Source organism: Coffea arabica, chromosome 6e, assembly GCF_036785885.1.
Source record: "Coffea arabica cultivar ET-39 chromosome 6e, Coffea Arabica ET-39 HiFi, whole genome shotgun sequence".
NCBI lineage: Eukaryota > Viridiplantae > Streptophyta > Magnoliopsida > Gentianales > Rubiaceae > Coffea > Coffea arabica.
Genome location: NC_092321.1, coordinates 9,780,057 through 9,803,726, shown reverse-complemented (window position 1 = coordinate 9,803,726; position 23,670 = coordinate 9,780,057). Strand labels below are relative to the sequence as shown.

General features: G+C 37.9%; 4 protein-coding genes across 4 annotated transcripts; 2 read left to right on the top strand and 2 right to left on the bottom strand.

Annotated features, from left to right (window-relative positions):
* On the top strand, positions 1-2,510 carry LOC113694635 (GCN5-related N-acetyltransferase 6, chloroplastic-like). Its single transcript, XM_027213481.2, has 10 exons — positions 1-150; positions 319-501; positions 646-859; positions 986-1,038; positions 1,341-1,377; positions 1,472-1,537; positions 1,652-1,756; positions 1,898-2,051; positions 2,137-2,213; positions 2,290-2,510. The coding sequence occupies exons 1-10, from the start codon at positions 143-145 to the stop codon at positions 2,353-2,355; spliced, it is 963 nt and encodes a 320-aa protein (XP_027069282.2). The 5' UTR covers positions 1-142; the 3' UTR covers positions 2,356-2,510.
* A 2,140-nt stretch (positions 2,511-4,650) lies between these two features.
* LOC113694847 (uncharacterized) lies at positions 4,651-10,695 on the bottom strand. The gene is made up of 7 exons (XM_027213744.2): positions 10,240-10,695; positions 8,317-10,008; positions 7,446-7,879; positions 7,190-7,351; positions 6,593-6,668; positions 6,183-6,338; positions 4,651-5,135 (listed from the first exon to the last, which is right to left on the bottom strand). Exons 2-7 carry the CDS (start codon positions 9,997-9,999, stop codon positions 4,992-4,994), a joined length of 2,655 nt encoding a protein of 884 aa, XP_027069545.1. The 5' UTR covers positions 10,000-10,008; positions 10,240-10,695; the 3' UTR covers positions 4,651-4,991.
* Positions 10,696-15,533: 4,838 nt separating this feature from the next.
* On the top strand, positions 15,534-20,324 carry LOC113696255 (O-fucosyltransferase 35). Its single transcript, XM_027215676.2, has 9 exons — positions 15,534-16,367; positions 16,871-17,014; positions 17,092-17,161; positions 17,259-17,329; positions 17,414-17,502; positions 17,920-18,052; positions 18,272-18,504; positions 19,069-19,545; positions 19,777-20,324. The coding sequence occupies exons 1-9, from the start codon at positions 15,849-15,851 to the stop codon at positions 19,976-19,978; spliced, it is 1,938 nt and encodes a 645-aa protein (XP_027071477.1). The 5' UTR covers positions 15,534-15,848; the 3' UTR covers positions 19,979-20,324.
* An 805-nt stretch (positions 20,325-21,129) lies between these two features.
* On the bottom strand, positions 21,130-22,131 carry LOC113694491 (auxin-binding protein ABP20-like). Its single transcript, XM_027213307.2, has one exon. It carries the CDS (start codon positions 22,057-22,059, stop codon positions 21,436-21,438), a length of 624 nt encoding a protein of 207 aa, XP_027069108.1. The 5' UTR covers positions 22,060-22,131; the 3' UTR covers positions 21,130-21,435.
* Positions 22,132-23,670: the final 1,539 nt, after the last annotated feature.

The window sequence follows — 23,670 nt, the reverse complement described above, 5'->3', positions numbered from 1 at the left end:
TCCATTGGCAAACTGTTGTGTCACTGTTAACTTAAGGGCTCTGAATTTTAATACTAAGACCCGTCAATCAGCATTGACACCGGCATTCATCGAACAACTTCAGCGGGTCCTACATTGGCTTAAATCCATTGCCCAACAGTTGATGGAAAGGTAGGCTGCTGAACTTTGTTCGTTGTCACATTATTGTAATCCTAGAAGAAAATCAAGCTACGATTCCACTCTTACATTGATCATTGAACCACACTATGCTTTTGGCCTTATTCTACTTATACATTGAACCATACTGTGCATCTGTTTCTTAAAATCTATTTTTGCTAGAAGAACAGAATCCAGAATTTGTATTTGTTCCATCTTTAGTTTGCCCAAAATAGCTGAACCAATCTACAGAAAAGAGCCGACAATGCCAACAATTGCTTTGCAGCGACCTTTTCTGTTGAAAACTTCATCTTTCGGAATCAAAACGCCACACCGCAATGACAGAGCTTCTGGCATTTGGACAATGTAAGGCCCTTCTTGCATTAATTTTTATTATGTCTCAGAAGTTATTAGTTTTATTCTCATTTTTAGATTTTTCAAGTCACTCCACGCAACAATGATAAGGTTCCAAAGTAAACATTGCACGCTAAAACTTGTTAAAATTCATAGGTCAGCGAATTGGAATCCTTCACAAACAAGAAAGCAAATGGAAATCTCAAAAGAGCTTCGAACTGTTTCTGCTACCGAATCTGTGCCAGTGGTAGCTCCGGCAGAACTCCAATTTGACAAGCCGCAACCACAGGATCAAATGCTCTTTCAAGAAAACCGACTTCAGTTTGGACAGTTTGTGGCTCGTAAGGCTGTACTAGACGAAGAGTATTGGGTGCGTTGACATAATTATTGGTTATTTTCCATGTCAGTTGGCAATCATGTTTTCTAGTTATTCCTCATGGCTAATTTGCAGCGGTAGCTTCGTCATTTTTTCTTTTCTTTTCTTTTTGGGTGGTAGACAGCAGCTTGGCTGCGAGCAGAGAGTCACTGGGAGGACAGAAGAAATGACAGGTATGTACAGAAGCTCAGTTTAAGATGCATATGGTTCCTTCAGAGATAAGCCCATTTGATTTAGATCCCCACAACACATACATAGATTTTGTAGACAACACCAATAATTGTGCTAAGCTCAGAGAGCAAGCTGGCCTATGTACTAAAGAGAAAAGGTGGTAAAGATTTCCAACAGTACACTAATTGCAATTAAAGGTTAAGTGATACAATCAAACAAATCCCGGTAAGGGTCTGGAGATTGTATATTTGACGAGGAAGATTTTTAAGAATGTCATTAACTCCAGTTGTTAACTGTAATGCAGATTTGCTGACAACTACAAAAGGAAGTTTGCGGAGCAGGTATAATATAGGCTATATAGCACTTTATTTGTGTGAGATATGTATCAGTTAAATGCATAGAGTATTCAAAATTAAAAACCATTGCTTTATGCAGGAATATAATGCACTAAAAAGAAGATCCAACACACAACTAGGGCATAAATGCACCTGCATGGTGGCGGTATGAGCCGTATGACACAAATGCTCCCCAGTTCTGACTGTTCTTTGGCATCCATTTTTCGATCTTCACTCAGAATTGTCTAGACCATAAAATCTCTCTATTTGAAATTATCAGGTAAAGAAGGAAAACAGAGACGTGAAACATACTGTGCTGAAGAGTGTTGTTGGAACACTAGACTTGAGCATCCAATACTTGTCACAAGGAGAGACCTTTCCAGGGGTACGAGTTTGATTTGAATATTCAGCTGATCATTAGTAGGCATCGAAGTTTGATTGCTTTAAGATCTGGATTCTGAATTGATCATCCGTAGGCATCCATGCTCACTGCCTTGCAGTCATTGAAAGTTTTGCTCTCTGACAGGAACGGGTGAAAAATCCTCTCTTCTGCAGTATTGATAGAAAATCCTGCAGAAGATATGGTTACATATCCAATTTATGTGTTGCCAAATCAGCACGCCGGCAGGGCATTGCAAGCAAAATGATTCTCTTTGCAATCAGCTCAGCAAAAAGAGATGGTGAGGATGCATTACTTTTCGAGATTTGTTGAAAGATGACTATTGTCGATTTTTTCAGTCATCTCAGCCAGGTATCTGTGATCAGGCGCAGAACAGGTGTTTGTGCATGTACATAGGTTCAACACGCCTGCTCAGGAACTGTATCACAAGATGGGTTTTCAGGTAATTCCATCCTTAAATTTCTCTAGTATTCTTGCATGTAATGATTTGCTGATGCTAATCTAACATTCTCCTCTAGATGGTTGAAGCAGCAAGGTTTGACAAGTCAAATGAGCAAATTTATTTGCTTCAACTCGGATCATGAAATCCGTCCAACAAATTCTGTTTGTTCCTTGCAGAAGCCTATACCTTTTCGGTGCAACCAACCTCAGCCAAAAAAAAAAAAAAAAAAGGAACTGAAAACCCTATATTCAGACTTTCAGAGCAGTCCAAGCTCCACATCGAAGAAACTATGAGAAAGATTGGGCTGGTGTCAAATTTCTAATTTAGCACTTTTACATCTAACAAGTTTTCTGGAGTCTTGTATTAGCTGCCTCCAGAGTCTAGATTCCAGACCGACACAGCTACAAGGAAACTAGCTGTCTAACCATTGTAATTGTAATCTTTGATCAAACTATATTCCTTCACAGTCTGCATCCAATAGAAAGCGTATCCTAATTTATAATAAATGGCAATCACAAATTACAATCCCATGACCCTGAAATGCAATCGGAGCCATTTGATCATGCCCTTTAACCAACAAGGATGCACCACGGAAGCAAGTTGCCTTAACATTTTATACAGGCTGATATAAATTTAACATAACAGCAGATTAGAGGAGCTGCGAAATATCAGTTTTTTTTTAGGAAAAAGAAAAAACTAATGTGTATTTGGAGTGGGCACATAAGGATGGCAATAGGGCGGGGGAGCTGCTCCCTTGTTATAAACTCCCTCATCCCTGCCCCCACCACGGCCCGCTTCCCCCACGGGTGTCCACAAGGGTGCCTCTTCTTCCCTCCCCCCCCCCCCCACCCCTCTTCTAAATCATTCCAAACTGCTGCACAAGATAAAAAGATTTCTTAATGTTCCATGTCTATGCTTCTTGAGGGATAAGATGTTTGTAGTTGAATAAGGGGCATTATGAAGCGATTATCAAAAAGAATCATCTTTGGTTACAGTTCTTGTTTGTATGTTGATGGCCGGATTATTAGAAATGGAGGAAACAACTGTGGGAAAACTCGAAACTTTCTCTAACAATTGTATAACTTAATCTAATCTATGGGAGAAAATCACTTAAGTAGCAAGTCACAAATAGTGATTAGTGGGACATTGACTTCCCACCCACAACTAAAACTTAAAGTCTTGGTGGTGACCAATAGACCAAATGGCTGTTGGCCTCTATAACTGTCATTTGAGCATTTTTGTGTGATTGAAACAAATATTTATCTTTTCTATTTAGATTCAGAAGATGAAGCGAAAGCTTAAAGAAATAAATAGAGAGATTGAAGAAGAAATGCGTAAACGAGATTTAAGAGGAGGCTTTGAAGAACAGAGATTTAAGAGGAGGCTTCGAGGAACAAAGCATGCATATGGCTGTTGAATTTTCTTCACATAGCTATGGACAGATTAGTCCTGCAACCGACAAAAAAATAGTTATTAGGATAAATTAGTACTACTAATAGTTTAACCCAACATAAATCAGTAACACCGCCCCCCCCCCCTTCCCACACACAGCCCCCATTACCTCCCCTCGCGGGGCAGTGTCTCGTTGCCATCCTTCTCTATGGACACAAACAATGGGGTTCAACCATATATGAAGAATTAAAAAAAAAAAAAAAAAAAAAAAAAGAAGTATCGATCCTCAGTCTTTGCCATAAGCATTTTTCCCCCCGAAAATTAATATCATCAAAGGAAGCCGTAATCACGTTGCTGCACCAATATCCAAACTTTATCCTTTTCTTCCAAAGAGAAAGGAGAGTTTATGTAAATCACATTTTCATTGTAATAAACCCCAAACTACTCATATAGTCCAATCAATAAAAAGGAACTTCCAAAGTAAAATGACAACTAAACTCCGGACCCCCAGAGAGAGAGAGAGAGAGAGAACAAGTGTGGCCAACTGGCAATGATCCAGGCATCAACTCAATTAACTAGTTTGAATGGTTGACTTGGAGGAATGAAACAGTTAAAACGGAGTATAGAAGTTCTGCAAACTGGCAACGAATCAGGTCTCTTGTTTGGGAATTTCAGTTGGGAAGAAAGAGGAGTGAACATTTAAAACACATTCCTCTCCAAACAGGGACTAGTGGGAAATGGAGGTACTGTGAGCTCAAAACTTGTAAACCTATGTCAAATCCATTTAAATCGGCCCATAGAAGTTCAAGCAACACTAGTAATACCTGACGAACACAAATATAATCCCCTTCTTTTCTAAACTCTAAACAGAAGTTACAATCTTCTCTCTATTCTCTTCTATAAACTCCAAAAGTAGGCCAATGTGTTGAGAAATGATTTATAGATGGTGTCTAGAATAAGTCAATTGCCAACGTGCCAATAGTCATCACTTGGAGCTAAGGTATTTGACCCATAATTGGCAGAAATAATGATACCAAATTCAAGATAACAAATCAAAAATCTTCGAGGATAAATTGTTCAGACATACGTATATGACACCTCCAACATGTAAACAAATTAGGGATGTCAAAGCTTTCGTTACAAAATATGCATGCATGACAAGCCACAGTATACCCCAAATGGCCAAAAATAAGCAACCTGAGACTTGTCAGCAGCTGAAGCGAGATTCATTCCCTACTAACAACACAAAAATTGTTTTCATGATCAAAATCATGACATCACATGTTACTGCTGAAAATGTACAGGGAATATGCCCAAGGATACAGAAAAGTTGGGAGCTGAAATTTGGAACTTCACCACTAGGTTTTGAACTAGGTTAAACCAGGATCACAATGAAGGAGAAACAGATGAATAATGCAGTGGTCCTCGTAGTAGATCAGGCACCTCAAGATGTTCCAGTAGGGGCTTCATCTTCAATCCAATTATTCGTACTTCTGGATTAGAATGGCCCAACAAAAATACATCTGTAACCTGTGAAAGTACGATATGACATGAGCAATATGTTAATGCATGCCTACAAGGGACAATTCAGCCAGGCATTTAAAGAGAACAGAAGTGTATATATATCGTGTCAGACAAAGGGACACTGGGGGGGGGGGGGTGGCAGAGACACTACATGGATGATATTATTTAAAAAATGGAAAGACTGGAGTATGTATTTGTGACCCAAAAAGATTTAATCTCTGGTGAAAAGCAATTTGTTAAGGATAAGACCCAGGTATCGAGAATACTTCACTCACATTACATAATCTATAAGATGAAAGAGAGAGTTCATACTCCCTAAAGGTTCCAAGATCAATTTAATCTTTTGTGAAGCATTAAAAAGGCACCCCCCCTCCACTGGTTTCCAGAAGCAAAACTCATTGCTTAGAAACAGGAAAATATTGCCAGAGAAAAGGAATTGCTTGAACTTGACACAAATACACACCATCAAAGTATTATGGCGCTCATGGAAACAATATCTAAGAACCACTATTACCTGATATCTCATATCCCCATATATTTGGATGTCAAATCTATATATAGACTTCATTCATTTATAAATTCAAAAAAGCATCCACTGGATCAGTTTTCTCCTCGAACTTTTGTTTACGCAAACTAAGCACAAGTAACCAAACTTTCTTTTACAGATACAACACCAGCCCAGCATACAGGTAAATTCTTTTTGAAGTTATGAGAAGACCTACATGTTAGAAGTTTCCAGTCTCTTTATCCTATGTTTTCGGAAAACCAGATTGAGGTCAGGGAGAAAATTTGCAATCAGCACATAAAGTTTGAAACTTGTCCAAGAAATTCAAAAGAACATATTCAGAATCAAAGGATAGACAGTGCTTATGATATTTGTTCCCTTCTGTCACAGAATGCCTGTCAATTGGCTGGACTGTCCCTTTACAACTTATAAAGTTCATTAGATCACAAAAAGGGGGACCGGCTAGTCTTGAAAAGACAAATGCTGACTTCTAATACGAGATCCAATAGTTTGTAAAATTAAGTGTGGTTTAAACAATCATATCATACCTGACTACAACCAAATAGTTTCAAAACTTTCAGAGACAAGCAGCCATCTACAATCAATCCAAGGGCTTCATTAGTCAAATTGCGACACCAGGACAAATCCAAATATTGCAGGTTTCTAGAGAGTCTGGCAAGTGATATAGCGGTATTCTGAGCGACCTGGAAATTTTGGCAGAAAGGCCTAGTCAAGCACAACAATGGAATGCCATATATAAAGTAACCTAGGATAAAAGACCCACGTGTTTGATCAGTTAATGAAATATCAAATACACGAAAAATCCAAATTACCTCCCAGCTGCGAGAAGCAAAATCTCAGGATATTGTTATCAAGAAAATTTGGTATGAAATGCAAAGATGAGCAACAGGAGAGGGAGGGAAGAGAAGGAGCAAAAAAGGTATTGACAGTTTAGTACCTGTTTAACATTACTTAGTGAAAGTTCTCTCAAAGTATCTCCACAGGTCTCAAGATAAGCAGCAACAGCTTCATCGCTGCCACAAAATCGTAGGAAAGTTATGCTGTTGGAAGTCAACTACTATTCTGAATATGGGATACGGGATTACTTGTCAATGAGAACACAGAGATAATCTCTAACTGCACTATAAAGCTCCTATAAAAGTGCTAGAGGCTTGTTCTAAAGGTCCGTCAGAGTCTATGGGTTTTGCAAAGAAGAGGCATTGACTTCTTAACTTGCTGCTGTAAAAGGCAAGCTAGATGTAATGGAAACAGAAGAGCATGGAGGTGTGCCCTCACAATTGGGTATTATGGAATTAAATCAACTGTACGCCTTTTGAGGACATATAGAAAGCTTTGTAACAGTATCAAACAGTATCTTTTGGTTCACATGGCTTTTAGGGCTAAGCATACTTTCCTAATTCTTATGAATATGGATTCTGAATGGAATTCCCTTGAGGGATCTTTATATCTTTGTATACTTCATATATAGGTGGTACACTCTTGTACTACTTTCTCAAATAATGCATTTATTTTAAAAGGCCAATATATAAAAAACCTGAATGTGTTGCGGCAGAGTTTCAAAGCTTGAATTGCTTGACAACCATTTGCAAGGTACCCTATTGCAGTATCTGTTAAGTTGCACAAGTTAGAGAGATCAATTGCACATAATTCTGAACAATATTCTGCAATAACTCTAACAGAAGAATCCGTCAATTTCCTGCACCAAAGGAAATACAAACAGGATTAATGAACTAAGTAGAGATTCCTTCATAATTCAAATCTCAAAAGGCAATCTATTCAGAATAACCCACATGCAATCTGCCAAAACAAGCTCCTTTATCTTGTGACCTCGTTCGCTTACAAATCTACTGACAAAATCATCAGAAACAGTCTCCATGCCAGCCAATGACAAGACTTCCAATTGTTCAAACTCTAACAAAGCTGACAATATATGCTTGGCTTCTAGCCCTTGGCAGTCATCTAGATATAGTTCCCTCAGAACTGATCCCAGTGAAGCTGCCAAACTGGCAATGCCATCAGAAGTAAGAAGGGAACATTGGCTGAGATTTATAGATCTTAGTGAAGGTGCAGCAGAAACCAGTGCACTTAGACCTACATCAGAAAGACGATATGCAGCCCGTAATGACGCAGCAGTTAAAGCAGGCAGGCAATTTGAAGCACGAGCTAATGTACCAAAAAGAACATAATCTGCCAAACATCTTCCACACTGATCAAGCTGTAGGACCTGATTCCCAAACAATTATAGTCTTCAGATATTTCAAGATCAATTAAAAAAAAGAAACAAGAAATCTACATGTAATCTAGATGCCTATAGAATTCTTCCTGTAGCTCATGAAAAGAAATTTCAGCACAAAGAAACAACTTGAACTATTTACATGCAAAACCACCAAGCAAAAACCAATATCCAAAAGAATGCACATAGCACTTGATTATTTTAGTATATGTAATTGAGGCTGAATAAGCATAGCCCAAAGCAAAAAACAATGGGATTTGTAGCCCGTGTCTCAAATATAGTTGGAGCATAAAAATTTAATTAGGCCAGATCATGCTGCAATGGAAAAAAACTTAGGAAAATGCATTGTCCATCTCAAAGTGATAAAAGACTTAAATTGCAACAAAATGACAATATATCAAAATGCCAACTACAGTCAATTCCCATACCGTCAAATTGCTAGTATCACATGCTTCAAAAGTTCTAGTGAATATTTCCTCAGATAACCAGGAACAGTCCCTTAGATGAATCTCAGTGGGAGAACCCTGTACAAGCAGGCCAAAGAAATGATCACCCATTCTCCGAGAATCACAAAGCAATTGAGATAGCCTGCGCCTCAAAACATCAGGAATGCAATCAAGCGAAGTGATTGCATCGGCGTTTTTCACAAGAATTGTCAGGCACAGATCCTGCAACGAGGGAACCAACTGCTTTTGAAGGTTACACTGTCGATCCTTTTTGGGTTTCCATGTAACTGATGCAACCCCCCTTTTGTCTGACAAGGAATTATGCCGCTGAACATTTGCATTCATCTGACGATCCCTAATAATCTTCATTGCAGTTGAAAATGGACCAGGCCAATCTTCTGTTTCAGTGTTAATGTCAGATGGTGGAATTTCCCTTCCAGAGGTATCAGCAGCATTGTCCTCCTCCTCTTGAGATGAGAAATGAGCAAAACGAGATGCATTTCGCCTGGCTATTTCACGAAATCGAACCTTGTGAACCCTTCTGTCAGCAGTCACACTCATGTCGGTCTGCTCTGCATTTTGGGATGACATACTATCGGCCAATAAAGAAGAACTTGAAACAGTGTCGTCATTTTCTTTTTCTAACTTATTTTCGGACTTGCGTCCTACTGAGCAAGAGGATTTTGATAAGGAACCACTTTCGACTAATTTTTCTTTCCCCTTATCCTTTCTCCTAGTACTCCTGGCCTCAACCTTCTTTTCAGTCTTAACCATGTTTCCACCAGCTTCTTTCACCTCAGATTTCAATTTCAACAAATCAATGCCACTCATGAAGGAAGCCTTCTCAAGTACTTTACTTTTGCCCTTCTCTTCTCCAGTAACTTTCTTCACATTATTGATACTATGATATCCATCCCCTTCAGCAATTACCTTGGACTCATTCATCACACCACCATTTCCTCTGCAGCCACTTGACATACACTCACTATCATTACCAGTATAAAACTTATCACCGTCATTACTCTCAACTCCTTCAGAACTATCACCACTCCTTTTTTCCCCTCCACTCTTCATGATTCTCCTCCCAGACCGTAGATTCAAAACCTTCTTCTCATTCTGACCCTGCCCTACAAGCATTAGATCCGATAATTCCACATCAATGCCAAATTTTCTCCTCCTCCTCCCCTGTTTCACGCTTTCAACTGCGTCACTACTTTGGCCTGAATTTCCCAAATCAACAAGAGAGTCAGATTTATTTGGTTCCTCTAACATTACGTCCCCAACCCCAATTCCAACATCATCCTTCTTCTCAGTAGATGCAGTAGCCAAATTAAGGCCATCACCCAAACTCCCATCATTTCCAGCATCCAATCTCTTCCTTTTTCGACTAAAAGTTTTAACAGTTTCTAAACCTTCAGTTAAGTCCAACTTGGAAGCCAATCGAGCACTCCGCCTGTGGACACTTCCAGCCGCCAACCCTTCCTTACCATCCTGACAAGGAGCCTTAGGGCTCAAACTCAAAGGACTAGTCGTTGACTGATGGTTCAAGCCTTCTAGGGTTTTCGCCGGAGTCTCCGGCTCAAACACCCCTATATCCACACCTTTCGCCGGAGTTTTCAATGTCATTCCCGGGGGAGCAACTTCACGAGACCTCAACACCGTCATTTCAACTGTCTATATTTGTTGCAATGATTTAAAAGGTAAAAAACGAACGTTAAAATCAGGGGGAAAAATCAATACAAAGCCTGACGAAATCGAAGCTAAAACGAGTACATAGGAGTACAAATTTGTTCACAAGTCCATATACGGAAAATATATAAACAATAAGTACAAAGAACCTGAAATATGCGTAGAATCGGAGCTGAAGATAAGTATAGACAGAGAAATGAAAATGTAAAAACTTACCGCCGGCTGCGGATTCGAGGAATGTCGGCGGCGATATTGAAAAGTACCGATAAAATTGATTGCTAAAATTTGCTAGTGGAAACCAACCGTTGGAGATGGAGTAAGAGTGAGAGTGAAGACGGCGGGTTTTGGCTGTTGGGTTTCTCTCTGTCTTTTTTGAGGTTTTATTGGGGAGAGAAATTAGGAAAGCTTCTTTAACACGACTGCTGAGATCGCCACAGGTGGCCTATTTCCCGCCAAAACTATCTCCATTTCCTGGCCTGGTGTTATATCATATATGTTGTCCCACTCTTACATTTGTCTTTCAAATAATCACGTCTCATTTCCTTTGCTTGTTCTAGCAAGGTTTTTCCAGCTTTATTTGACTAGAGCAAATTGCGAGATTCGGTTTTTTTTTTTTTTTTTGACAAACGAGATTCGGTATGTTTGGTTAGCAAGATTTGGACCCAAAAAAGAAAAAATTCAAATTTTATTCTACTAACATGGGCCTGTTTGGAAGTGAGTTTTTTGCCCAAGTTTTTTACCTACTAGTTTTTTAACAACTTTTGCTACAGGAACCTTAAAAAACTTCTCAAAACTTTTTACCTACACACTTCAAAAAATACACAAAAAAACTTTCCCTTCAAACTTTTTTTCTTTTTCCTCCCCCACCCAACCCACCACATCCTCCGCCGGCGGCCACCACCTCCACCACCACTTCCGGCACCGGTTACTATTCTGGCGGGCAGTTCCGGCCATACACAAAGTTTTTTTTTTCTTTCCCTCCCCTCTTCCCCTCTGCCTCCCCTGCCCCCTTCCCCCTTCCCCCTCCCCCTTTCAGACGGTTTTTAAATTCTTCATTTTCAAACACAAAAAATGAACATAGAACCCCAAGAACCGAACAAGCAAAATCATAGCCCAGAAAAAGCAAAAAAGTCCAGAATGGAGGAATTTGACATCAAATTCAACGTGATGGTTTCCTTATTCAATTGGATGCAGAAGAGCAAATCCTCCTCGACGAAGCGTTCAAAGTTCCGTAAATTCCTCGATGCTTTTTGCCGGAAACCTGGGGACTATTTTAGCGCCGTCCGCGAGGTGGCGGGAGAAGGGGGTCGCGCAGGGGAAAGGGCAGAGGGGTGGCAGGGGAGGGGGTTGCGCAGGGGAGGTGGCGGGAGAAGCTGGGAAAAGGGCAGGGGATGAGCGGGGGGAGGGAGAGTGGCGGGAGAAGCTGGGGAAAAGGCAGAGGGTGGCGGGGGTCATGCTGGCAGAGGAAAGGGCAGGGGGTGGCGGGGGGAAAGGGCAGGGGGTTGGCGGGGGGAGGGGGTCGCGGTGGCAGAGGGGGAAGGGGCACAGGGGGTGGCGGGGGGGAGGGGGTCGCGGTGGCGGGAGGAGAAGGGGAAAGGGAGGAGAGGGGTGGCGAGCGTGGCTGCTGCTGGGAGGTAACGGGGAGGAAAGAAAGAAAGAAGAAGAAGAAGAAGGAGAAGAGAAGAAAGAAAAGAAAAAGGAAAGAAAGAAAAGAAAAAGAAAGAAAAAGAAAAAAAAAAGGAAAAAAAAGTTTTTCACTCTACAAAAATTTCTACAAAATTTTGCACCTTACAAAAAAAATTTTCACCTTATAAAAACTTATACAAAATTTTTTCAAAAACTTGTACAGTGCACTACAGTAAAGTTTTAGACAAACTCCCAAAAAACTCAGATTCCAAACAGGCCCATCATAAACACAATTTTTAACCACCTTTTTATCTGACATACAATACATTACATCACAAAAAGTGTTATAGTAATTATTTCAAATAACCTCCTACCCAAACACACTTTTGGAAAATTCCTCATAACTACTAATATCATTTGCAGAAAGTTTTGGGATAAATCATATATTTTTATTAAATTTTAGTCAAAATTACAAACATCTCTCCCACGTACAATTCCCTCTAATTGAATGTATTCAAGTACTCCAAAGCTACTACAAAAAATTAGAATAAATTACATGCCTCCATTTGGATTAACTGTTTTTTGGGATGTTTTTGAAAAATTTTACTGTAACAGAGTTTTTAGAGTATATTTTGGGATATTTAAGAATAGTAGAGTTTTTAAAATATATTTTGATTTTTTTTAAACATAAAAAAAAACTTAAACTATTTTTTAGAGTACCTTTTAAAATACTTTTTAAAAATTTTTATAGTATTTGAAAACTAATTTTTTAAAAACTAATAAATCCAAACAGATTCACTCGAGTTTTTGAAATCACCGCAAAGATTGTGTTTGGATAAAGTACTATTAAAATAATTATTATACCACTTTTTGTAATGTAATGTATGTGAAATAAAAAGATAATTAAAAATATAAAAAAAATAGATTGAAAAATATGATTATAATGCTAGATATGACGAGAATGATATATTCCGTTCCATCCAAAACATTTGTAAAAGCAATCATACATTGAATAACAAATATCAAACAAATAATTTGAGCCCTGATGATTGCTGCGCCCAAGGCGATAGTAGGAAAAATACGAATTATTATATTAGTGAGGATACAGTAACTTAAGCAAAATAGACACACAAAAAAAAAAAAAGGATCATTTGAAAATGATGAAGTGCGCTATTTAACCTGATTGAAGAATCATACATTCGTGAAGTATTGTCTTAACCCTTATGGGGGCCCCGTTCTCTATCTCTCGGTTTGGTTGGACGCATTATCCCAATTGTCATGATCAGAAATTTTTTTTCCCCAATTGTCATGACTAGATGACTCTTCAATTTAACAAAAATGCGATGGTCTTACGTTTGACTAAACTGCTTCCTTATCACCGCAAAGAGAGAGATGTAAAAGTTTATGAGCTTGATTATTTTAATTAATTATATATTCTAATTCTGAATAATCAATTTTTATTATGATATCTGTTACTTTTGTAGTCTGACTATAGATTTTTAATGATAAAAAAAATTTAAAAGCAATAATCACTCAAACAATAACTTTTATAATTAAGATTATTTTTTACAATTAGTTTCTATAATTGTCTAAAACAATCAAGAACAAGACCTATGTAGTAAGGCTCGTTAGTCTTATAAAAGAATCCCAAAAGATTGGTCATCCACATTGCTCTCTCTAAAGCTGATTAGTGATGAATTGAAAAATTGTTGGCAAAACTTTTATGATTTGTATATTGAAATTGAAAAAAGTTTGGGAACTAATTTGATTAAGTCGAAGATTTGCGTTATATGTATCGTTGAAACTTGAAACAAGGAAGTAGTTATATGATTATATCTTCGGACGATTTTCAGCAACCCTTGCAATAAAATGCATTTTTTCCTTTTGTCAAAAAAAACAAAGTACATATAGAATTATACTCGGTAATTGATTACACGAAAATATCATCAGATGCAGGAAAAAATAAAAATAAAAATACCCAAAAAGATTTTGTCAAAAGAAGCCAGGTGGAAAGAGGACCATTCAGGCACAGTTGAGTTGAATGTTCTTACGGTCAACAAATGTGGCGGCGCCAACTGGAAATGCACTGGAAAATCAAATGGTTTTTATTTTTTCTAACCAAAGAACTAGGGATTATTTATTTACCCAAAAAAAAATAAAAAATCAAGAGCTTCTTGCATGCATGGTTGAATCAATTATTCCCGTCATGGAAAAAAACAGATAAACGACGGTGACCCAAGCATTAAATAATTCTAAGAATATTAGTAAAAGAATTAGAGAGGGATTAGACCTGTATGGTTGGATTTGACTTGTGGGTTTACTTCAGCATCAACTCAATTAGTAATCATATAAATTAGTTTACTATGGTAGATTAACTTAAAACGTAGCAGATTTTGTCATTCCTCATTATTATTTTATTTCTTAAAACTTCTCACAGTCACAGGCAACGACGAGGACTTCTATTCCATCACCGGCGTATTAGTACTATATTATTATGGAGTCTGAAGAAAATGACATATAAAACTTGTTTTATGGAACGGCTCATTATCAAGAAAGCACAAGCTGTTGATTCTATCTAGTTTATTTATTTTTTGACTAATTCAATTATTTTCTTGGGCTTTAATTAGAATAAATATTCATGGTCCCATTGATAAGTGTATGCGCAGCCCACAACTCGCAATCTTGCACAAGATTTAGAACTAAATAAATAGTAAATAAATAAAGAGCCACATGAATTACCCAAAAAAAAAAAAAAAAAAAAAGAAGATGAAGAAATCGTGGAGACTATCCAAGCCCGCTCAAATGCTGATAGATCTAAACCCCAGGCGTGTCATTCTAATTAGGTGATTTTTAGAAAATAAAATAAAATAAGGCAAAGTTGCTGGTAGAATGGAAATTATCAATTTGAAACATTTTCTTAAATTAACGTGAGATTCTCAAGTCTAATCAGCATCATCTAGTACATTTGTATCTTTCTCGCATTTTCTTCCAAATCAAAAGATTTTACCCAAAAATAAAAAAAGGGAAAGAATTGTAGAAATTTTGCCATTCAGATGTAATAACCTTTTTTTTCAAATGAATAAAACAAAAGAATCTATTTCTCAAAAGAGAAAATGAACATTATCTTACCAAAATTCGAAAGCGTGCATACTCATCTGTCTCCCAAGCTTAGCTTATGTGAGCTCTCAAAGTCGAGATTATCTTGTTTTTTTTTAGAGCCAAAAGTCAATCATTAATAAATAAATAAAGGGAAATTCTATTTTTGTTAGTCACACTTTCCTTATTATTACTTTAATCATATAGTTTTCATTGATTAAATTATAAAATAAACAAATGGCGTGGGTGCAAATAACATTTTTTCAAAGTAAATTATCACTAACTAATTGATGTTGCGTTTGCTGTACTAAATAATATATTATTCAAAGGATTGCTTCCAAGGTACTTCTTAAAATATTTAAATTATACTTAATTTATCATGTGATTCACATATTCACGTCCTCTGCATCTAATATTTTTCTAAATTAGTTTCACTTTTATATATATAAAAAAACATCTGAAACCATCATATGTTAATAAACAAACACATAAACAATTCGTCATCAGTATTGATAACGTAATATCTTTACCATTTTTTTTTTTGAGGTCAAGTTGATTCCTAGATAATTTCAAAGTTCATATACATATGTGTACAAGCTCGAACATGTCACGAATTCATAAGTTGCGTGTATTTGTGGAAATAAAGGAAAAGAAGATCAAAGCTCTTTTAAGTATTTTTATATTAAAGTAATTATCCAATTTTGATTGCAATTATCCAACTATATTTTGGCTTGTATTCCTAGTAAGTATATGAAAATTGAAAAGTAGAATGCATGATAGTGAATACAAAAGCTAGGTCCTACACTAACAATGAGTAACAAGTGACACTGATCCAAAAATCAAAGCACCAATCATAATCATTTTTTTGTTTATTCCAGAAATTTTTTTTTTCCCTTGCCGCGTTCAACTCCATGCTCTCCTTTTTTCTTCGTCCTGTGACTTGCCCACTCCATTACTACTAACTAATCGATCTCATAAACTTTTTTCTGATCCCATCGACGATCCTACTGAAACCGAATCACTGATTCACTACATTATCTTCGGAAACGCTTCTGCAAGAATCGTGGGCAAGATAAACACTGTGCTAATCCCTACTACATGGGATGGCTCAGCATCACAACCACAGCCACCACCACCACCACTCAGCCGCCGCAGATGGCGCAGTTTCTCAGCGAGTCAATAGCCCTCGATTCTCCGGTCCAATGACTCGCAGAGCCACCTCTTTCAAACGTCAAAATAACAACAATAACAACAGGGACAATGGTAGCGACCACAGCTCCCAAACCAAAGACAACAATAGTAATAGCTCTCACGAGATTAATGTTCAGCTGAACTCGCCCAGATCTGAAAACTACTCGAATGCGAACTCTGGAGATGGGTTCGATTCTTCGGTGGAAAAGAGGCAGACCCGTTTGGGGAATTTGACTCAAAGAGTGCATTCGAAGAGAAAGATTGGATCTTTTGGTATGGACTTTGGGTTGGGATTGGAGTTGAAGGGGAAGGTGAAGTGGGGGCAGTGGATGTTTTTTCTGTTTTGCGGGCTTTGTTTGTTTCTGGGAATTTTGAAATTTTGTGTCAGTGGTTGGTTTGGATCTGCAATTGACAGAGTTGGGTCCAATCAGGTTGGTTCATTTCGCTTGAACTAAATCCATTTCTTGTATGGATCATTGGCATCGGATTCGTGGATTTATGATGTATATAATTTTTTGGTTTTTCTTTGTGCTCTTACCAAGCTTTTTTACTTCGTAGTAGTGGAATAATTAAATACTACTGCTTTTTAGATGATGGTGTTAAGAGTAAGCTAAGAATTTACTGGTTGCGTGATTAGGAAGGTCTTCGTTTACTTGCATACGTAAAAAGAATGACAGATTAGTTATGTCAATTTCTTTTCCTACTGAAGTTAGGTTGGTTATATTGTAGCGTGGCACTCTTCGGTTTCTTATTTTAAGTAGTCTATTGCATAATAGGGTCCATTGATTTTAGGTTTGCTAATGCATCTGACGGAGAATGCGAGTTCCTGTTTTCTCATACCCGGTTCATGTGTTCTAGCATATATGTTGTGCACTGCCTTTATTATAGAAATAACAGTGGTACGGTGGTTTAATGGCTCTAACTTCCTTTTTAGGATTTCTATGACAATCCAGACACTGCTTATAATGTGAGAGATGAAGGGGCTCATGACTATGGATATCAAACAGGAGCTAATGAAAATGCAGGCAGAGAAAATGATAATGACCGGACTCTAATGACGGTACCTAGAATGGCTGATGTGAGCACCAAATCTTGTTTGACCAATTTTATTTTTGCATAATCTTCTCGTATCATTTCTGAGTGAAAATTATTCAGCATTCAGGTATATGGGCCAAGCCAGATAGTGAGAATTATATTCAGTGCATTGATCAGTCAAAACACAAAAGTATAGCTCTATGGCTTTCTCTTGAATTTGATTTTGTTCTGATGTTGCACATACTCCATTTGTTCTTTACTATCTTGCTTTTCTGATTCATGAACAGAGTTGGACGAAAAGACGAATGGTTACCTTCTGATAAACGCAAATGGTGGCTTAAATCAGATGAGATTTGGGGTCTGGTTCTTATTCAATGATTGTATGACTTTTGCTGAAGAACATAATGAACTAATCTGATAAACAAGTATTTCTAGAGTGCAGATCTGTGACATGGTTGCTGTTGCTAAAGTCATGAAGGCAACTCTTGTTCTTCCCTCCCTCGATCACACTTCTTACTGGGCTGACGAGAGGTACCTTCAATCATCCTCCACTCATTCAGTGTATAAGATAGCACAAATAATGCATTTAACCAGTTGCAAATGCTGTATTTGATTTGTGTTTCTTAGTAATCAAATTCTTTTAGCATCATCCTGTTACTCACAAGGTATGTCTGCCTGATATACTTGTTAACGAACAGTAGATGAGACATAAAACTGGTTTTCATGTAAAATTATTACACCTTGACCACCTTAAAATAGTATACAAGGAAAGATAGCAAAATATATTTCAGCTTTAAGAAGTGTACATCTCTATGATACAAGAGCTTCAAAATATGTCCATTGCATTGGTTCAACATGTACCATACATTAATAGCACTTAAATGCCTTAATGGAAGATCAACAGTTGCTAACAACTTCCTATGATTTGCTTTTCTTGTCTTTGTGCAGTGGCTTTAAAGATCTATTTGACTGGGAACACTTTATTCAGACATTGAAAGATGATATTCACATAGTTGAGGCACTACCACCTGAATATGCTGGAATTGAACCGTTCAACAAAACACCCATTTCCTGGTCTAAGGTAGTCCTTGTGAACCTTTTCCACCTCTAGCAACAAGCATGCCTGCTGTAATGCCTAAGATTTTATTGTAGCATGCTTGTAAACTTGTAGGTCCCATATACGGTTTAATACTATAGCTCAAAGTATATTGGAAAACTTTGTTCCGCACATGTTTTGCCATGTATTGATGGCTTTTTTGTGTTTTCTATTTATCTTATGCTCAAAACTTTCCTTGTTCAGGTCAGCTATTACAAGTCAGAAGTTGCCCCACTTCTGAAGCAGCATAAAGTGATCTACTTTACTCATACCGATTCCCGGCTTGCCAACAATGGTCTTCCAAACTCCATACAAAAGCTAAGATGCCGTGTGAATTATAGAGCTTTGAAGTACTCAACCCAAATTGAAGAATTAGGGAAAACTTTCGTGTCAAGAATACGATACAATGGAAGTCCTTACCTTGCTCTCCACTTGAGGTTTGTCATGGTGGTCACAAATGACTTGTGGGAATTTGATGCTCTAAGACTTGCTTGCTGTTTTGAAGTTTGAGATCCAGACATTGAACTTTTGGAGTGTAGTTATCGTACAGTCTACTAAACTCTAGCTGCGGTAACCTTTATATGCCAGTTCAAGAAACTTGAATGATTATATTCCTCTCATTTGGTTAGGAAACTTGAAGGGTTTTATTCCTCTCTTTTTGCTTAGGAACTTGAATGATTTTATATTCCTCTAATTCGTTTTGCATTTCAACAGAAATTGAATGTAAAACTTTGATATTGTTCTTCAAATGATTTGACAATTTAACAAATCCTTTTGCACATTTGATACTGGTTTTTGTGGGCTTGGAAGAAAGATGCTGATATGATGGTCCAAATGAGAAAACAAAAATACTAGTATGCCAACACCAATACCTTTGATTGTTTTAGATCATTTCGCTTTTATTCTGAATGGCATCTGGTGCTCTAGTTGAATTCCTTAGTGACTTGTTATAGATTTTAATTCCCATACTACATGTTAACCGTTATCTGTTGTTGTGTCAGATATGAGAAGGATATGCTGGCTTTCACAGGATGCAGTCACAATTTGACAGCAGAAGAAGATGAGGAACTTCGTAAGATGCGATACGAGGTGAGCCATTGGAAGGAAAAAGAGATCGATGCAGTAGAGAGAAGAAAGGTTGGTGGATGCCCTTTGACACCCAGGGAGACGGCCCTTTTGCTTCAGGGGCTAGGATATCCATCCAACACTAGGATTTACTTGGTTGCTGGTGAAGCTTATGGAAATGGGAGTATGCAATATCTCACGGAGAGCTTCCCAAATATCTTCTCCCATTTGACTTTATCATCTGAGGAAGAACTAAATCCTTTCAGAAATCACCAGAATATGTTAGCTGGGTTGGACTATGTAGTTGCTCTTGAGAGTGATGTTTTTGTATACACCTATGATGGTAATATGGCAAAAGCAGTACAAGGTCATCGGCGCTTTGAGGATTTCAAGAAAACTGTCAATCCAGACAGGTAATGATTCTAGGTGCAGAGCCTTCTCAGAATTTTGTTAGGAACAGAATGGGTTTCTTATGGCACTTGAGGGTTGGATTCATCTTATGTATGATGTGCAATTGTTATTGCACTTGGCATAAATCCAAAATTGCCTGGTGTTAAAATGCCTCATGCTGATTGGATATAAATTATGTCGACTTACTATAATTAGTTATGCTAAACTAATGCCTTCTGATTTTCCGGATGCAGGATGAAATTTGTAAAGTTAGTTGATGATCTTGATGAAGGGGTAATGTCCTGGAAAAAATTCAGTTCTAAGGTAAAAAAACTTCACAAGGATCGCATTGGAGCCCCCTATCCAAGGGAGCCTGGCGAATTCCCAAAGCTAGAAGAGAGCTTTTATGCAAATCCGCTTCCTGGCTGTATTTGTGAAAAAAACCACGAAAGATAGAAGAGGTTCGACTCAACAGGTTTTGCTGATTAGTTTCTGTATTGAACACTTCAAAGGGCTGTTGCCAGAGACTGATACAACGCTCCTTAAGGGTGAATGGCTTAAAGATTTGTTTGAAGTTCATTTAGCCAACATTTCAAGTGCAAACTGGATCAGTGATGACTTGCGCTCCTCAAGTTCAGCTAAATTTGGCAGCTCATCGCACAGTTCTGAAGCATACTCTTCACCACACAATACTTGCACATTACATTAATTACACATCCTGCAGCGGATGACTTTTGGTAATTGATATGTAAGTTGCTGACTTCCATGTACCAAGTACAGACACTTGCATGAATTGGGAAAATGGAAAACTCATACAACTTATTTTACTACCGCTGCTGGATGCAGAATATGCAATTGATTGATACTACAACTGTTCCTGAATTTCGTTCTTCGAGTAAATTCCATCTTCTTAACTTGTTATGTTTGTATCACGCAAGAGAACTCGATCAGGAACACTTAAAATCTGCTGCTTGGAGCTCATAAAATTTTACTTGAAACAATTTGTAGAACAATTTTTCTTTGTTATTATCTTTTCTTATTTTTTTTCCCTAAAAGGTAAAAGCATGAGGATATTTTGGTCGTTTAGAAAAATCTTTCTGCTCTCTCCATCTGCTGTGAATGAAAAGGGGTTGTTTATAATTTGGTCATGCCTCGGGGGTTGATTAGTAATATAAGATAAACTTTAGAGGACCGTATCTTCAAATTGCTATTGGACTAAACTAATCGCTTTGGCAAATTTTAAGCCTGGTTTGCAAAATTTAGGCAAGAAAAGAAGGAAGATTAAGTACAAGTTGGGCAACAAAAGAAGAGAACTTGTTAGGTCCTCCTGTGCTACGTTTGGGAGTTTTGAGTACGAAAGGATGAAAGAAGATATGTGACTTTTACAAGTTCGTCCTTCTATATAAGTATTTTAATGTGTATTTGATGGGCAAAAGGGACATTGCAAATGGTCTTGGTTAAGGTAAAAAAATGCTAAGGGTGCAAAATCGGAATAGTTGAGAACATTAGGGGCGCAAAAGGAAAACAAGAAAGGCCTAGCATGAAGAAGAGCACAGCGTGAATATACTTGCATAAAAATCAAATGTACTCCTTCAATCCCGAATTCATTTACGACAACATCACATTTAATTTCATTTCCAGAACAGGCAGATTTCGGCATGAGAGTTTCAGATTGACAACAAGAGGAAATACGAGAAAAGCCATCATTAGGACAGCTGAAATACCACCGGAGACTGAACTGCGGATAACTACTCCACTAACTCATTCTCATTATTTAGAGACTTCAATCCTGACCTTAAAACAAAAGTACTTGAACTGCAAAACAGAGGAGCAACATAAAATGGATCACAGCTTTGTGAAAGAACGAACTAATTGACTGACTCCAAATTCCGTCTAAACAACTTCACGGTAATCTAATTGGTGCCACCAAGGATTGCTTTGAGCTTCTTGATTTGTGGAATGTCAAGGAAAGTGGTTTTGGCAACAATTTCAGTTGGCAAATCATTCTTGAAGAATGCATAGTCAGTGACTTGAAGACCAGGGTTAGGACTACTAAAGCTAGCAAAAGCTAGAGCAGGACTCTTCCCGGAATTAAACTGGAAATGCAGCAACCCTCGTGGGAATACCATCACATCTCCTTTTACAAGAGTTTTGAAATAGACTTTATTCTCCAATGAAGAAATGAAGCCAGCACAGAGCTGCCCCTGTATGACAACAAGGATTTCAGATCCTCCAGGGTGCGTGTGAAATGGGATAACACCACCCACAGCGAAATCCAGACGGGCAATTGAAATGCCAAGACCATTCACACCAGGGAACGTGGGTGGAAAAGCAGGGGTTACTGCCGCAGAAATGATGTTAGAAGTGTTGCCAGGAGCTGCTAAGCTGAAAATAAAATCATCAACTGTGACTTCAGCAGTGTTCTTGCAAGAGTAACCTGCAGGTCCAACAGGCAATGAAGGATCCGCTACGCAGAAGTCTAAAGCTTGAGTTGAGGCAACAAGGAGTGAAAAGATAAAGAGGGCTTGTATCAACATTTCTGCTAGCTATTGAGTTTAACAAGAGAGGAATGTGGATATGTGATTAAGTGGTGGAGAATTGTGATGTTGAGAATGTATGCTGAATTTATAAGACTGTGATGGCATGGATATTTCTGGACCATTGGGGATATGCCTTGAAGCATTTCACATGCATGCAAAATTTGACGAAAGAAAGGACATATTATGGGTTGTCATGCATGTGATTGAGTACGTTCTCAATCGACAAATACAAATTGTCCCTTTTTGTTTGGAATTGGCTAGGATTGAGAAGCATATTCTGTAAATGCAAAAAGAATCCAAGGGAAGAAAATGAGCTAGATTGCTCTTTATAAGGTTCCAAATGGACTAGGAGTTTCTACTTGTGGCATAATTATAGTAATTTAACAGCAGTCTTTTGGCATAATAGGCTTCCTTATAACAGTGAAATCAAGGAGATTAATGCACGCCGATGTAGATTAACGATGATTTATAGATGGCCGTTATTTTATTTCCAACAGTAGAAGTGTCTTCATTTTGGTTTATAGATGGCCGTGCACCTAAGAAACGCTACAGAGAATGCAATTATGATGATTGTAGTCCTTGCTCCTTACTAGCAAAGGCATTGGGCACTATGTCAGTAGTTGTTACTTTAGTTTGTGATCAATTCATTTGACAGAAACAGATTTTTCTCTGTAGTTCTTGGCAAACTGCCCCTTAAATGATCTCTTTTTGCGGTTTTGGACAAAAGATGGTGATAGTTTGGTCAGCTAACACATACTTGCAAAATATTCTGATTGGAAATTATTAGTCTCAGGCACATGAGAAAATGTCTTATGAACCAAACAGTACACAGTTTCTATCAAATTTTGAAGGACTCTCCATCAAAATGAGAGTTTAAAGATGAAAAAAATCTTGCACTGTGGTCCATGATCACCCAAGGTAGAAGAAGACATTTGACAGCCAAAAGTGAGTTTTTGCAGGCCCGTCTTGTCATTTCATATTAAGTTAGCCAACAGCCGTGTATAAATGTATGGACCTGGTAACTTCCCTATCCTTTGCGGCATTGTTGAGGATGATTAGACACCCCCAAAGGATAAGGTTTCTGCTTGTAAAATCGCGTCGGCAGAAGACAGACACTTTTCACCTTAACGGAAGAAAAAGTTGAGTCTGGGGGGTCTTTATCTCTTAGCAGCGGGGCACCCTGTGGGGTTAAGTTCCCACATCGCTTGGGGGGGTTTGGGGGGTTTAGTAGTTAAGTGCTGCGGAGCACTTCAAAAGTTGCCGGCTTTTGAAGTGTTTTCGCAGAGTCCATTTATCGAAACACTCATACAAAAAACTGTGAGTTATGAAAGGGAAGAAAAAGTTGACTACGAACACAATTGAGTGAATTTTATAACACAGGAGTGAAGTGATGGTTAAGGAATTATAGCAACATAAGTGCCAGTAGACAATTACTGCAATTTTGAGAATCAGGCTCTTTTCCATGGAAATTGAAGCGATAAGGAATCACCAAAATTACGATCCAGTGATAAATTACTTCTGCAGTTGAATATTACTTTTACATGAATAAATGTTTGCAGAGAATCATCGGATTCAGCATCCTTGAAGAATTCATCAAAGCTTCATGGG

What these genes read in the sequence shown, in the direction of transcription:
- LOC113694635 (XM_027213481.2), top strand. An exon ending in AATGCACCTGCATGGTGGCG is followed by an intron (nt 1,538 to 1,651) that starts GTATGAGCCGTA and finishes TGAAATTATCAG; the next exon opens with GTAAAGAAGGAAAACAGAGA. An exon ending in CAGCTCAGCAAAAAGAGATG is followed by an intron (nt 2,052 to 2,136) that starts GTGAGGATGCAT and finishes ATCTGTGATCAG; the next exon opens with GCGCAGAACAGGTGTTTGTG.
- LOC113694847 (XM_027213744.2), bottom strand. Translation starts at nt 9,999, where the DNA reads ATGACGGTGTTGAGGTCTCGTGAAGTTGCTCCCCCGGGAATGACATTG. An exon ending in CTTGTTTTGGCAGATTGCAT is followed by an intron (nt 7,352 to 7,445) that starts GTGGGTTATTCT and finishes CCTTTGGTGCAG; the next exon opens with GAAATTGACGGATTCTTCTG. An exon ending in CACTAAGTAATGTTAAACAG is followed by an intron (nt 6,339 to 6,592) that starts GTACTAAACTGT and finishes CAAAATTTCCAG; the next exon opens with GTCGCTCAGAATACCGCTAT.
- LOC113696255 (XM_027215676.2), top strand. Translation starts at nt 15,849, where the DNA reads ATGGCTCAGCATCACAACCACAGCCACCACCACCACCACTCAGCCGCC. An exon ending in CGGTACCTAGAATGGCTGAT is followed by an intron (nt 17,015 to 17,091) that starts GTGAGCACCAAA and finishes AAAATTATTCAG; the next exon opens with CATTCAGGTATATGGGCCAA. An exon ending in TGATCAGTCAAAACACAAAA is followed by an intron (nt 17,162 to 17,258) that starts GTATAGCTCTAT and finishes ATTCATGAACAG; the next exon opens with AGTTGGACGAAAAGACGAAT.
- LOC113694491 (XM_027213307.2), bottom strand. Translation starts at nt 22,059, where the DNA reads ATGTTGATACAAGCCCTCTTTATCTTTTCACTCCTTGTTGCCTCAACT.